The following is a 16,064-nucleotide window of genomic DNA, read 5'->3' on the forward strand; positions in this document are numbered from 1 at the left end:
CTAGGTTGGGGTGGAAGCAATATCCATGTCATCACAGAGCTGTGTAAACATATCCTAATATTCTAATTCACTCCAGTCCCTGACAGGTTGATTAACTGTAGTCACTGTCTGAATTCCTAGTCAGGACTCGCTATAGAAAATGAAGCACGTTGGATGGGAAATGGGCACATAACGTGCATTTCCCTGTGGGGCCCAAACATTCTAGAAAGCAATAAATGACCTCAAATGGCAGCCAGAGCAGCTGGGTGGGCTTATGTTGACTAAATGAACTATTTTATTTTTGTTCCAACTATGCAGTAGTAAGCCATTCTCTATTTTCTATAACTAAGGTACATTGTGAAATGCAGATGTAGCATAACCTCACACAAGCAGACAGAATGACCTTTGGGTGCTATTCAGATGGTTATTATTAGACTCTGCTTCCTTTTTGCTGGTACAGCTTTGCTTGTGCACATTGTCTTTTTGAATATTTCTGCGATTTGACTCCCCTTTCAGCTGGGGCCTGGCAAAGGAAAGGGGAGGTGGGTCTGATAACATCTGAATGAAGACAGATGTAGATCTGTAGAACTAAATTCCCAGTCCTCTTGCCTTCTCTTTCATTGGGTATCTCCACTTATTGCAATGAAGCTGCTGTAGTACACAACAGTGCATGTATAGGATTGCTTCAAGTACAAGTTAGAGCTACTAAGAGAAATAAAGTATTGGTGGTCATTTTTTTTTAAAACACCAGCTTAGCTTTAAATTTGTGTACTGCGAACTGTGGAATAAAAACAGCTTAACTTACTGAATGGTAACATAAGCAGGTTTCAACATAAGACAGTTCTGCAGTTTACCCTATCCATGCTTTTCAACTATGCCGCAATGATTTGTGTCCCTTGTTAGCCTGTGGCAAATGTGGAGTATAGTATTAACACTTCAATATCAGCAATTACAGATTTCAGAGACATAAGCTAAAGTATTACCTCACATTTACAGTTATCTAATTAATAGCATGTCACTGCTTCCATTTCTATCCTGCTGTTGCACTGCTCGGACAGCATTTTCTTTGTCTGCATCACTGACATGCTAATGAGATCTGATTAGATTTTGTTGTTTAGTATCAAAGCCTACAGTGGGGTGATCTTGTCTATGATATTTGGGGTAAGATAGGTGTATACATAATAAAACCAGTAGTTCTCACCAGGCCTTCACTGCAATATATAGCATTACTCTTCCAAACAGGCTTCTTCACTTTTACTGTATATCTTCATTTTAGCAGAATAACTCAGTGGTAACATATGCTATAACCAATCAGCACCATTGAAAGTTTACTACTTTATCAAATATTTTCTGTAATATTTATGGAATGGTAATAAAGGCTATACAAATATCTTTAAAAAACCCTCAGCTTTTATTTTGTGTATGGTTCTGGAAGTACTGGTTCTAAAAAGTCATGCAGTATGTTTCTTTTCTTGATTAGAACAGTGTTAAAAAAAGAGTATTTGATTTTGATTTATCTGGAGGGTTGGTTTGATTTTGTTTAATTTAAACAAGGAACTGTGATTATTGATGTTTATTTTAATACTATCTGAATTATCATAAATCTTCTCTTTGCCCACTAAAGTAAAAACAGAACGTTAATCCTGCTAATGCACAATGCATGAAAAAGAGTCACGCTCCTTAACCAGGGAAACAGATGAAGGGCCAAATCCTTGTGAAATGGTCAAACAACCTAGATACAGAAAGGGTCCTGATGTCTGTTTTGATGAAGCCAAACAGGTAAATTTGAACTTATAAGACTTTAGGACTATGTTTAAAAACAATTGTAGAGTGTTTTAGAAGAGCTGTAAAAAACTATGTTTAAATGTACCTCGGTGCCTGGTAACCTATCTCTCACTAAACACATACTGTTCACTCTGGACCATGGCCACTCTATTTCAAGTATCCCATAATTAACATAAAATTAACAGCTGCTTTTTTATCTGCCTTTCCTATAACCATTGCACTTTCACACATGATTCCCACTAGGAAAAATAACCCAGCAGTGAGCATAAAACTGGTGGTCTGTCTACAATGCTATGAAATTCAGTTCAGTAGCTTTCTCAAATACATGAGAAACCTGGCTTAGAAGTAGTATTTTTATGTTAGTGTTACCAAATATTAAAGGTGTTGTTAAATGATTAAAAACATTATATTTGATTAGGATGTTGTTCCTTTTAGAAATTCTGTAAATGTGTATTGACCTTAGGTGACGTTCTTAACAGGTATGAAAGTGCATTGCTTTACTGCAATCAGCAGAACTATGCTGTTTAGTACTCCCTGTACTGTATATATTAATTTTTTAAGAAGAAAAATTATAGCTGTGCCAGAATATACTCTCTGTCTTACCTTTCAAAATGCTGTATGAAAGCAAATATATTGAATTCAAATTGTTCAGCATAAATGTCAAGACAAAAAATACTGAACAGGGAAGTACCTGCCATTATAAAAAATATTTTTTAAATGAATTTGTAACACCTCATCTCATTTTTGCAAAGGAAAGATTGTCCAGACTAGAGCAGTTAGTTGGCTATAACTGCTGTGTAACAAGTTTTATTCCAGTATATTATCTGTTTTTCTTTAATAAGGACAATTACTGAGATGTCAGTAGTGTTATAAAAGCCCACAGAGTTGGTATTCAATGTATTTTTCTAGTAACCAGATTTTATTTTAAAAATAAATCTTCTTACTGGCCAACAAAGGTTAAATGAAGTTGAAAAAAACCTCCAAAAGCTATTTCACCATTGTAAATATTCTAAATCCTCCTGATACAATTGTGTGTGAAAGTACAACTCTTGCTTACTAGCATGATGTGCTAATCAGTGTGTAAGTCACGTGTTTTGTAACAGTGGACTGTTTTAGTTAAGTTTATTTGCAAAATTTGCTGTGAATCTCTTGCTCTTGGGTGGATGCTTTCACATTAACTCTGCTAACTGCCAGCAATCTGCATGATATCTCATCTTGTATGTCTTTTTTTCTGTGTTTTCTTTCCTTTCCTCTACTTGCTACTTTGCCCGTTATTAATAGGATCAGCCTATATGCACAACGAGTCGTGCCTCTGCCATGACGTCTGCTCCTATCTTCATTTTTCTGCAAGTTTTCATGTGGTGTGGATGGTCAGTTACTTTCTCTAATTTTTTGTTTTGTTCATGGCTTAAAAAATTAGCAGACTTTTTTACTTACTAAGCATACAAAAGAAAACAGAATGAAACGAGTCCCAAAAGCAGCAATCTGGAGCAAATTACTATTGCAATATTAAGGGAAATTAAATATGAAAAACCCTGTCTGGAGCCTTATAAATCACAATTACAGAGCACAAGGGCCTCTCCCACAGCAAATACAAAGACACGGGAACCTGTTGGATTTATATGGTTTGGGATTGCACATGTACCAACTGAGTCAGTGACATTCCTGGCAAAAAATTTTCCCCATGTTCCTGTTAAAATGAACAGAACAAGAAAGTTTTCTCCACAGAAACAAGCAAAGGTACAAAGTAATTAGAAGATACTATAATACCTGTGAAAATAAAGCTATACTTGGGGATAGCAAGGGTGAGCGATCTGTGTGCGAGTAAGAGTTACTATCAAGGAAAGTAATGTTTTCACAGCATTCAAGTTAATACATGTTAATGATGGTAAGCAATAGTGTGCATCAATTTGGTTAAACTGTGAATTCAGTCAAATCATATTTATTTATTTATTTTTAAATTTTTTGCAACCTACACATATTCATTGCCTAATTACAGGAGAAAGTGGGATTTTTTCTTCTGATGAAATACATGGATACGTGAAGTCCTGCATGTTGACCCAGTGCAGAGTCAGGTTCCTAGTGAAAGCCTTGGCGTTTCAGACTGTGTGGCATTTAATGGTGTGAGTGTGTGCACTGCTGTGCTAGTGACATGTGTGCGAGGGAACTGCTGATCTAAAGAGAATAAAATTCATCCCCTTGCACACTGGAGGGGTTTCTGATCAATATTATTACTCAGAAAACCACTAGAGGGAGATACTAACTTATCTATCAAAGTAAAGCCAGCAGAGGCAGAAATGGAAACTCGGAGGTAATTTTTCAGTTAGTGTAGTAAAAGATAGAAAATTGTAACAATTCAGAACACTCATTTTCTCAATATTTTGTGTTCTCTTTATACCTGGGGGAAGGTTCAATTAATATGACTTGAACCATCAGTGGAAAAAAAGCTTGGAGTTCTGTTTAACAGCTGTAGTTGAGTAATTTTGAAGTTTCCTATTCTGTATTTAAATGATCTAATGTCTAGCAAACCTAGGAAGTCGCACAGACGTGGCTGAAGGTTGTAAGGAAGGGTGAAGGTCCCCTCCCCCAAGCCAGTGGTATTTCACATTAACATCTAGAAGATTAAACATCTCATGTTCTTACTCATGCATTTTGGTCTGCAAGTAACCTTATTTTAATTAAAAAGCTACTGTCCCATGTACATAAAGCAGCAGGGACTCACCTTGAGCTGAATTCTTTATGTCCAAACTGGTCTTTCTGCTCAAGAAGGCAAACCAAAATACTGGGAAACACACAAAATATAGTTTTAGCTGACAGACTTTTGGCAGCGGAAAGTTATAAGGTAATTTTGTTCATCCATCCTGTTTTTAATAACACTGTGATTTGGGAAATGGCTTCTTATTGGACATTAGTCTGTGTAGCTTTATTAAAATCACTGAAGCCAACACAGATACAAACCAGCTGATCAGGTTCAATAACAGCAGCTGGGGTTTTTTCTTTCATCAAGGATAACAAAATAGTCTTTTTCACCCCCTTGAGTAGCTTGCTTTTACTTTGTACATTGGTTTTGTTAGTCATGCCATGAAGAGAAGTCTACAAGCTTTTAGCTGCTTCTGGAAATGCCTTATTTCTGTCAGTTTGCAGGGATGTTGGTGGGAGCTTTGAGGGGGCTTAGCAGCCCAGACAACTGTATACATTGTGATGGGGTGGGCTGTATCCCTGATCTACATGTGGGTACCTGTACAGCTTTGACTGCTTTGTGTGGTAGCCCAGACAAAGGATAGTAACACAAAATTTTTGAAAGACCATGCATTGGGACTTGAAATGACTCTTGACAAAAAAGCAAAGGTGTTCTCCATGCAATATGAAGCATTTAAAACATGTGCTTATGAAAAGTGTAATTTTGAGGTAATCAGTTGATATCAAAGGCCAGATCAGAAGCTCTTTGGTAAATATTGTTGCTTTATCCTTTTTATAGTCGGTGTAGCACAGTGGGTTCTGATACATGATAAAGGTTGCAAGACAAAGTTTTAGTACATTAAATAGTTATACTGTACTTCTAAAGGAGTATCTAGTATGTTTATAGGCTTAGACATGTATGTGTATATATTTGTATTTATATTTCTGTGTGTGTCTTTAAAATTTTGGACTGGCACTGCCTTCAAGGAAATGTTGATTTATAGCAATGAATATACAGGTTTGATATTAACAATTAAGATGTGGTTTTATAAAAGCATTCATTTCCATTCTGCAAATGCTGAATAATTTTCACGGTGTGCGATGCTGTAAAATAACCCTCTCTAGAGTTATCATAGTAAGGCATGACATGAAGGAGATGACATTTGGATTTGATGCTTTTCTACCTCAAGCATGCAAGCAAATTTGACATGTGACAGTAATGCAAGAAATTTCTGATACACCTCTGATGAAATGAAACTAGCTAAAGAGGATTCTTTCCAATTTCTTTTCCAACTCTTTCTCTCTTCAAAGAGAAATAATATAGAGAACATTATTTTGAAGACAACAAAGAGAGGACTTCCCCAACTGATCTGTTCGTTATTCAGGTTTTCTCTGTGACTAATGTAATGGGCTGGAAAATGTCAGTGAAACTGCTTAAAAATAGTTCAGTGTGTAACTGCAGTGGTAGAGGTAAAGGTGAGGTAAAGATAAGATAAAATGATGCTATGCCATTTGTTACAACAAATTTTATAAAAATCTTAAAAATAACATTTACAAAAAACAGTTGAGAAGCTTTCTTGATGTTCAGGAATAGGGAAGTATTTTCAAATAAGACATTTTGAAGATCATTCAAAACTGATGTTTTGCTCAATCTGGTTGCAAATTAATGACAGGATCCTTCTCATTTCCATAAAACAGTTGATTTTTTGAATTTATGTAAATCAGCTTGTAATCACACTTTCTCCTTCCCCGCCCCCCCCCCCCCCCCCCCCCCCCCCAATTTCTTGTGATTTTCACAACAGTTAAAGTACACAAGAAAATTACAATGTGCAGTTCTGGGGAGGAAAATTTAATTTAGGTAGGATTTACTGTACCTTCTTTGCCACTACTATTTTTGTTTTGGCTTAGGACACAAAAGAATAACTGATTCCAGAGAGAATATTTAGAAATTGTTCTTTGCTGAACTGCTGGTTTACCACTGTAAATTGGTCTACAAACCTCAGAAATGCAATATGACTTTGATCAATACGAGGTTAAAATCTCACCAACACTGAAATATGTGCATAAACCTTGTATGCTTTTGTCGAGTATAGTTTAACTCTGTCATTCATAATATGAAAATGCCTCTCCTGCATTAGGCTTCCAAGACATTCTCCACTGCTGTGAAGTAGTGAATCCTTTACAAACTGTTCTGGGTAGTCTTAGTGAGAGAGCAAAAGATATTAAAATACTTCTTTTCCATCCAGTAGGAACATTACATAGTATAACTGCTGAATGGAAAAGCAGTGCCCATAAATTGTGATGGTAGTTTTAAAAAAAAAATATCTCAAAAAGCAAATAGAAATGGGCAACAGAATGGGTTGTTGTTGTTTTTTTTTTTTTTTCTAATACATATAGTAGTGGGATGAATTAATTAACATCATTTACCCAATATTTTGTCTAATGCAGAGGTGACATGAAAGCTGAATACTGTATAATTCTATATGCACAGGACCATCTACTCTGTATACATAATGGATGTCATTTTCACTACACTGATATTTTCCCCTTCCTATTATGCACCATTTTGTTGAAAACCTTTCTAACTCTCCAGGCATCTCCCCTCTGTTGGAAAATTTTAAACCTTATGCTTTACTTTAGGCTATTTCTTCAAAGATAACACTTCTAAGTAATTTCAGTGATAAGAATCTTGAATACCAAGAGGTAACACAGTATCGTTCATTGAATTCGTGTGAGAAGGAACCTTTACTGATAATTCTGTTTCTGATGGTACTTGCTGTGAGGAAGAAACAACAGGGTTATTTTTAGGTACTCTGAATAGAAATAAAGCTACATGACAGGACACAATGCAGATGCAAAAAGTGACAGAGCTAAACTAAATAAACCAGAAAGTTCAGTGCATCTTCAAATCTTAGCATCCTACTCCAAATCTGGTGCAGCAGAGTTCACTTATGACTTATTTGTTGACCGGAAACCTTAGGAATTTTGAACTTGTAGAGTGCAGTCAACTAAAAAAAAAAAAAAAAAAAGCTTTAGCCAGAATTATACAACTAAATTATAAGGCTAACAGATGGCAAAGACACATCTGGAAATGGCTCTTATTGATAAAGAGCAGCAGCTAACGTGAGCTATTTGCTTCAGGAAAGAATGAAAAGAAAATTTTTCTCTTGTTTTTTTTCGTTTGTTTTTTTTTTTTTCCTGAAGAATTTGGATGCTGTTTTGTTGTTTGGCTTTTTTTTTACATCTGAGTTTCTAAAGGAGACTGTTGGTGAATGCTGTGATTCCTGATGACATATTGTATCTAATTTGTCTGCTTTATTTGATTTTCTGTATAGTTATGCCAAACTTCTGATTCCTCTGACTTCTCTGCTTTAAACAATGCATTATGTGTGGTGGGAATCCTGTTAAAGTCTTCACCCTCAAAACCGAAGTTCTATGCTGTGCCCTGTAATACCCAAGTCCCCTCTCTGCACCTCTGTTACCAAGCAGTTGCCCTAACACCATATTTCACTTTGTAATTTTTATTCAAAACTTTATACTATAATTTTCAGCGTATTTTTCAGGATGACCATAAAATTTCTTTATCAGACCTCCTAATTTCTTGTTTATAGCTGATCTGCCATTTTAATGTGCTTTCCTGTTCTTGCCCATTTCAGTAATATTACTTTCTTAAATACTGACCTTTTCACTGAGACAGTGTACTAAATGTCCCTACGGATTCATGCAGGGGTGTTTCTTTGGGGTTTGGTTTTGGTCTTTTTTTTGGTGGTGGTGGAGGATGTGGGGGTGTTTTTTAATTTATATAGGAGTTGTGGTTTGGGGTGACGGGTGTGGGAAGTGGTTGCTTGTTCTAATTGTTCATTTTACCTGGATATCTAATGCAAAATTGCTAAATACTCTTCTGGATCCTTGTAAGGGGCTTGTTTTTTAAGATGCTGCTTCTAGTTTTCTTCCCTGATTTCTGGTTTGGTTTTTTTTCTGTTTGATAAGTTTTTTCTATTTTCTTGGAATTGGAGCTGTTTGGATTTTTTTAACTGCTTTTGGTAATTTTCATGTATTTCCCTTTCTTGAAATTGGTATCTTTTGTTTTGGATTTGTTTGGCCTCATGTCTCACACAACAATGCTAAATCCTATTGCATTGTGGTCTACAGAGCTACTTTAGCTATACTAGAGCTATACAGAGTAGCTCTCTACTAGTAATTTTGAGAAGGGCCCTGGGAAGCACTAAAGATTGAAAGACTGATCCAAAAGGCCGTCATTTATCACACCCAAAAAAGTGATCTCTACATCTCTTTTTGATAAGGCATTGATCCAGTTTATATGTGGCTTCTCTAATCTCACATCACATTTCATGAGTGATATTGTCACTTTGATCAGGTGGGCAGCAGTGCAATCCCAGTATTAAGTTTTTATTTCTAGACTGTGAAATTTTTTACCCACAGAGATCCATCACACTTTCCTTTTCCTGTAAGACTTTTATGCTATTACACTTTGTATTATCCTTCACGTACCACCCTTCTGCTGTATGTCCTACACTGGCATTCTTACAGAGTTGATAGCCTGACAATGTTCTGTCCTCCTGATTATTCTCCTTCCACCAGATTTCTGATATGTGTATTATTTTGGGATGCCTTATTGATAATTTGCCTTCATTCCCCCATCGTAATTTTACTTTCCTAGCATTGGTGTAGAAGCACTTGAAAGTTTTGCTTAAGGATGTATACCAATGAATTAAATGTGTTTTAATGACCCTTCCGTATGTATCCTGATTGTACTTTTGACCTCCACCCGCGCCCCAGCCTTTCCTGAAGCACGCTGAAAATTAGTTACACATGCCTCAGTGGCATGTCAGTCTGAATCAGGAGCTGTTCCGTGCTCGTTGGCTTTCCTCTGCTTTCTGTTCTAAAAACTTGTTAAACTCTGTGCCATCAGCTGGGCTCTGTTACTGTCAAGGTGCAGTCTGTCCTTCCCTGCACACGTTCCTCCTGTTCAAGAAGTTTTCTCCGTTCCCACTATACCTAGAGTCACTCCTCCCTACACTGCTGTCTTGTCCTTGGAGGCTTGGGATCTCTTGGAAAATAGAAAGTGTCTTTTTATACTATGGGTAGAGAATACCATGCAAACAAGAGGAAGACCAATTATTTTCAGCCATCAGAGCTACCCATGAATCTCAGACTCAGTGGACAGAGCAGTGCAGGGGGTGGCTGGAACATTGTCCTGGTGCTTTAGGCAGCTAAAGCATAGATTATGTCAGTCCTGAGAAACAAGAAAGTATAAAGATATTACAGACTCCAGAACAGGTGCTGAATATATTTCAGCCAGACTAACAAATTAGTCTATAGTGTGGAAGATATTATGCATTATAGGCAAAGTAGGACCAAATAACAGCACGGGGAATGGGGAAAAGAGGAGTGACTGCTGTATGGCATAATAAAGTTAGGTCTGTGGATGTGTGACAGAGCGGTGCAGCTACGAGTGAGCCCTCAAACTGGAGGGTGTCTTCTCTATGGACTGCACCAAATGCGTACAAAAAGCCCATGGAAAATTTGGTTCTTGAATACAGCATCAGAGACAAAGAAAGGATTTTCATTCTCTTTGATCATATCTTCACCTGCAGAGCATATTTGTCTTAATGTGCAATCGTGTTGATAAAATGGGCATGAACATATTCTGGCGTTTGTTTTCTAATCTTGAAAAGTTAACTGTTCTTCCATCCTGCCTTGCAATAAAGTGGTACTCAAAATATCCAAATTGATGTAATTTTAAGGAATATATAAGTGGTTTATTGGGCCCTCCAGGTATACCCCATAGCATTTCATGTTTGATTGTGCAAGTATCCCATCTAGTTCATAAATGACTGCAGTAAGCTTTGTAAGTATTTAATCCTCCCATGCTTATAGTTAATGTAGTAATGCCACTCTTCGTATCAAAAATCAGACAAACTTCCAGGAACTATTTTGTTGTTATTTTAGGCAAAATAACATATATATGACCAAAAAGGATGCCTCAAGGATAGTTCAACATGTTGAAGACTAAAATATAGTTTACTGCTCAGGAAATTTAATTGTAATGAATATTAAATGATTTCTTCTTTTCTTGTCAACAGGAAGATTCAGCTGACTGCGGTGGTGTCTCTGGTCTGAGTCCATCACTGTGGTCTATGGTAGGAATTCAGTTGGTCCTGCTTTGGCTGTTATCTGGCAGCAGATACTGCCAGTTATGACCTTGCTAAACCAAAACCTGCATAACTTAATCAAGACCCGGCCAAAACGATAGCCTCAGTTTCATTTTTAAAAGGGTCAGCTATTCAGACAGCAGCAGAACAACAGTGCTCGTGTCTGGTTATCACTCGTTGTGAGACTCATAAAGGCACCCACAGTGGCTGCATGTCGGATCCTTAAATGTGTGTGAATGCTGCATCATCTATGCCATCCAAACAGAATTCTGTACGTGCTCCATTGGGGAATCTAAGAATATTAAAATTTTTTTGTTTGTTTGTTTGTTGTGGTAATGTTGATGACTTCATGTAAAAGGGCTCCCCTGACAATAGCTTATGTATATGATTTTAATTTCTTTCAAGCTTTGGATATCTTGGAGATTTATATTCTTTTACATGAACAGTTATTTAAAAAAAAAAAAAAAAAGGAAAAAAGAAAACGTACTCCCCGATATAGATTACTAGCACCATGATGGCTGAACATCATGTTTAGCTTGATGGCTGAACATCAGCTTTGTCCAAACTATTTGAGTAAAATGGAAATACTGGCGAGTCTTCATCAGAAGTTCAGCATGATTGAAATGCTTTATGATGAGTGGTTTACTCTTCCAAAATGAGTCATGTAGCCAGCTAAGTTTTGGTAGGTTGATAAATTGTCAGTTTAAAGGAAGGAAGGAGGAAAACTTCTCTTTTAAAAAATATGAAGGTGCTTGAGGGTTTAACTAAAAAGTAATTATCATCTTAAACTTGGTGTCATCTTCTGTCAGAAAAAATGTTAATTTCAGTGTAATATTCACCTCCTTTTCACAATGCAGTTATATATAAAGCTAGTAGAATCCTTCAAAGGCTCAAACAAAAACGCTTGTGAATGAAAAATGTCTTTGTGATATTTGAACGTTGGTTTCCAAGGGTATTTTGCATGATGATGATGATGCTATATTGTTGTTTTTCAGTTTGTTTTCTTTGATGGTAGAGTATAGTTCATTGAAAAGATAACTGAGTGATTCTTTTATTGTGTGAGAAACTGAACATTGCAAGTTGCAATCAAATCATATTAAATTATATTATGAGACAGAGCTCTGAATATACTGTGCAATGAAAAAGCTGAGAAAATAGGGTAAATTTAGCTATCATAACAAAAGGGTTGAGTTGGAATTTTTACTGAATAGTGATCTCACATGAATACCTGTGTACAGATATTTTAGGTATATAAAAATCAGATTTAACACATTTATTTTTGGAAGTATATGTTCTCTAAGATTCATATCAGGTTCCCCCTTTGTTCCCTTCATATAAAACCACCCATAAGAGTGAAACCTCCTTTGTGCTATTTGTTATTGAAAATAGCATATTTAACAGCAAAACGTCCTGGTTGCTGAGATTAGAAGACATGCAAACAAATGGGGAGCCTTGAATCTATATGTATGCACATTGATACTTGATTGTGAATAATAATTTTAAAAGTTGTTTTTTTACAACCTCATTGGTGATACAGATTGGTGCAGTAAATTACAATATTACAGTGTAGCACAGTGTTGATGCAAAATATGATTTGCGCTTTTTTCTAGTTTTCAGAATTAAACAGTATTGCAAGACAGCTAAACCAATGAATGTGCAACTCTGCTGTTATTGTACAATTCCGCTAACAACTGCAATATGCAAATACTAACATGGCACAGTACACTAGCTCTTTAAAAAAATATAAGAAAATGCAAAGCATTGGTATGTATATGCTGGCGATTGATTGATATAATTTTGATCATGCCAAAAGCTTAAAGAAATAATTGGGCATGCATTAATATCCTATGAAAACTGAAGAAGCTACTCAAAGCCATGGCATGGCTTAAAAGATCAGATGTCTACTGTAGTTGTACCCGTGGCTGGTTTGTTGTTTTTCTCATGTACCTTGGCTCCAACTGTGTATTTTCTCATGTTTGGGAATACAGTGAGTGAAAAAATAAAACCTGACCTTTTGTTTGGTAATCAGATCTAGCTTTTTAAAAAAATATCTCTAGTAAAGTAATGGGGTTAAAAGTACAGTTAACTGTGTTGGATGACTTCAGGTCCTCCTCAGGGAAGGTGAGCTAATTATGATAATATGGGTGAAGATAATTTTGGAGCTCTTCCTTCCAGTCATATTACTGTGCTTCTCTTCACCCTATCACCAGTTATCACCTGATAAAAAATCAATTTGAGTCTTTCTAATGCTAAGACTGCAACTGCTTTTTTCCTTAATGTGCTCAATTGAAATCCTATGGGAGTTTTGTAGGATTAGGCCAATACCGCACTCATAGCTTTTACTGTAAGATTATTTAAAACGCATATTAGTTTGCATTTTGCTCTTTTAATTCCTTGAAAGATTGTCAGTATATTAAGTTCACTATACTTTTCACTCAGCTTCCCAAAAGAAACCCTTCATGGAAAAGTTTCATTATTTAACGTTTTGGAACAATTTGCTTATGCTGGTAGACCATATTTTGAGTTCCTTAAAAAACATTTGATGAGTGTCTGTAGGCAGAAATAAAGATGGCACAAAGCCATGCTGCCACAGGAAACAACTGTGGCTTTTGCTCTCACTCCACTTCCCTTAGAGTGCTCAAATACAAAAGGAGGGAGCAGCCGGTGCCATGCAGACACATTAGCCTTCTTGGGTTATCCAGAGAGGGAAATGTCTTCTGTTCCTCTCCTCTGCCCCTCCATAAGACCTGAAGAAACACATCTTAGCCTTCCAGCCGTTATACCTGTCTGATAGAAAACTCAGGATCTGGCCCTCCTGGAAGGGCTTAGTACTGTCCCCATAGAACTCAATACTTTAAAAGGGAAAAAAAAAATTTTTTTTGGCTTGTTTATGCAGAAAGCAATATATATTTTGATTATATCCAGGTGACGGTCAAGATTTTTTAGAACGCACTGCCTAGATATCTGCAAATCACAAAACACAGATAGAAAATACCATGTCAACTTCAGCTATCTCAAAATGTGGATACCAATCTGTTAGAAATAACTTGCAAGGATAAATTGTGTATTCTCATGCAGAAGTGTATCCTTAATCTTATATAATGCATAATAGTCCTCTTGTCTGTGAGAGAAGAAACTTGATCCTAGGCTTTAAATTGAGACATTTTCAAATAACAAGATGTTGTAAAAAGTTTTGGTTTTTTAAGCCAGATAAAAAGCTCTGTTGATATTTGCTCAGATCCTTTAAATAGCACTAAGGGAACTGTTGAGACTGTTTCAGTTTACACAGAAGTCATGCAGCCTATTGTATGTCTGACAAATAACCACCATTAAAGTTGTTAGAGCATGGTACTGTGCAAAACATGATCTGAAGACTTAACATGAAAGGTTTCTTTCTAGTTTTTCATTTAAACAACCAGCATTACTGCCAAAACACTGACCGTGGTCCATATTTGTAACAGGTTTTTAACATGACATAGCAGGTTTGATCAACAAGATTTTTTAGGTCCTGTACCTTTAAGACTTTAGTATGATCTTTTTCATGTTTCTAATGCTTGAGGCTTTACTGCTTAACTTGACAAAAAACAGTGTTGCTGCCATTTGTAAGTTTTCCTATAATATTCCTTTTACTAACTTCAAAACTGGCCTTACGGGGTTCAAATAGGCAGTATCCCTTTTAAGTGACCTTTGCAACCCAAGTGTTACTTGCTGCGGTTGAGAGTTTTTCGACATCACTGAAGAGACATTAAGACCTTTTGTTCCCATTAACACTTAAGCTCAGAAAATGTGCTTAGGATGTCTTAATTTCAAAACAAAACCTCAGTCCCACTGGTCCTAAAAATTCAGATGTTAGCACGCTGGTTATTAAGAAGTATATTAATGCCTACAAGGCACTGCAACACGCTTGGGTGTTTTTGGAAGGTCAGCTGAAGGTGAAATCTTACTATCTCCTTCCTTAGTATAAATTTTACCCTAGCTTCATCAAACATCCAAGCCTTTAACAAAGGCCAGACTTTTTTTTTTTTTCATACCACGATGTTAATATTGTTAATACACGTTGTACACTATTGTAAAAAGATTAAAACAAAGTGTCTGAAAACAATTCAAGAGTTTTGAAAAGTTAGCCTCACCCTCTTCCCAGCTACTTGCATCTGTCCTGTTTATGGTTTAAAAGAAAAACATCATCTTGAAGAAATAACTTCACTGAGGCTAAAGGGATACTGTCTTGTTCGGATGCCATGAAATTGCGATTGTGATCTGACAAAGCTGTCTTCTCTTCTTGTGTTGTATGGAATGTCTGGATCATGCTTTCTGGGGTATTTTTATTGAAATGCTCAGTGTGCGTTTCTGCAAAAAAAGACTTGGTTGCTTTTACAAGGCAAACAGGTCTTTCTCCCTTTTCTTGTGTTCTCTTGACACTTTTGTGGAACTTGACAAGCCTGGAAAAATAATTTTTTTGTAAAAATTTGTACAATAATGTTATAAAAAAGTTTATAATCCTAGAACTGTTGTGTTAATTCTTGTGCAAAAACAGTATATTCAGAATAAAAGTTTATCATTTAAAATCAACAGCTACTTTGATTGTTCACTTTGTAAAATAAAAACATGTAAATAAGAGCCCACATGATTTGCTATATAATACTTTTGAATTTGCTATATTAATTGCATCCAAGTGTCTGAAAGAGAGATGTTTTCCAATGTGGAGACAATGATCTAACACTGTTCTTATTTGGGTTCAAAGGAGGATGTGCAGCAAAGCAAACCCTCATTTCTGCTTCATTTGTGGCTGTGAAAATTTCAAAAAAGTAAAAAAAAAAAATAAAAATTGTAACCAACAAAAACTAAGAGTCTGTAAAGCACTCAGTAAAATAATAGTCTCCAAAGCATCTGAAGTAGCCCTGTTCTGAAACAATTGCTTTGGGAATGATAGTCATTTACTGAGTTACAAACATTGATGAAGTCCAAGGGTTCATTCACATGGAGAAGCAGAATAAAATTGGATGGCTCAGATGGGTGCTGCCCAAGTTGTTGCCCCACCTCTGACAAGGATTGCTGCATGATTTATGAATCAGCTTCTGTACTGCTGCCATTCCCAGCTGAGCATTAGACTCAAAGTGGATCTATGTACCTTAAACAGGCTTGAGATGTTCAGGAGTTGCTTCACCGGGTGTGCAGACGTACCGCCGTGGTGCTGGCGATCTCTGTCAGGAGGGCAGGGCAGATGGCTGCAAGTGGTAACTCCCTTAGAAGCCTGATTTTAATCCATGGCTGTGAATGTGTCAAAGCACAGACAGAATGGCAGTTGTAAAGTACTGCTGGATTTACTGAATCCCCCAGGAGTCAGATAAGACAGTAAGAAATCAAATGCAGATTCTAATGCAGCAAAGTAACAGATCACCCATGTGGAAATGCTACAAAGCAGCGCATGACACTGCATCAACATCC

At 36.5% G+C, this 16,064-nt stretch overlaps 1 protein-coding gene across 10 annotated transcripts in view; it reads left to right on the forward strand.

Annotated features, from left to right (window-relative positions):
• CACNA2D1 (calcium voltage-gated channel auxiliary subunit alpha2delta 1) overlaps positions 1-15,188 on the forward strand; it is a 433,696-nt gene extending 418,508 nt beyond the window's left edge. For 5 of the 10 annotated variants that reach the window (XM_055712037.1, XM_027811460.2, XM_055712041.1 and 2 more), the window contains 3 exons: positions 1,676-1,758; positions 3,046-3,134; positions 10,551-15,188. In XM_055712037.1, coding sequence (XP_055568012.1) covers positions 1,676-1,758; positions 3,046-3,134; positions 10,551-10,587 — 209 coding nt within the window. In that variant the 3' untranslated portion in view covers positions 10,588-15,188. Of the gene's footprint in view, positions 1-1,675; positions 1,759-3,045; positions 6,153-10,550 lie in introns of those variants that run through there. The other 5 variants (XM_055712039.1, XM_027811461.2, XM_055712040.1 and 2 more) reach the window with 2 other exon arrangements.
• The last annotated feature ends 876 nt before the right edge of the window (positions 15,189-16,064 follow it).

This window comes from Falco cherrug, chromosome 5 (genome assembly GCF_023634085.1).
Source record: "Falco cherrug isolate bFalChe1 chromosome 5, bFalChe1.pri, whole genome shotgun sequence".
Taxonomy (NCBI): domain Eukaryota; kingdom Metazoa; phylum Chordata; class Aves; order Falconiformes; family Falconidae; genus Falco; species Falco cherrug.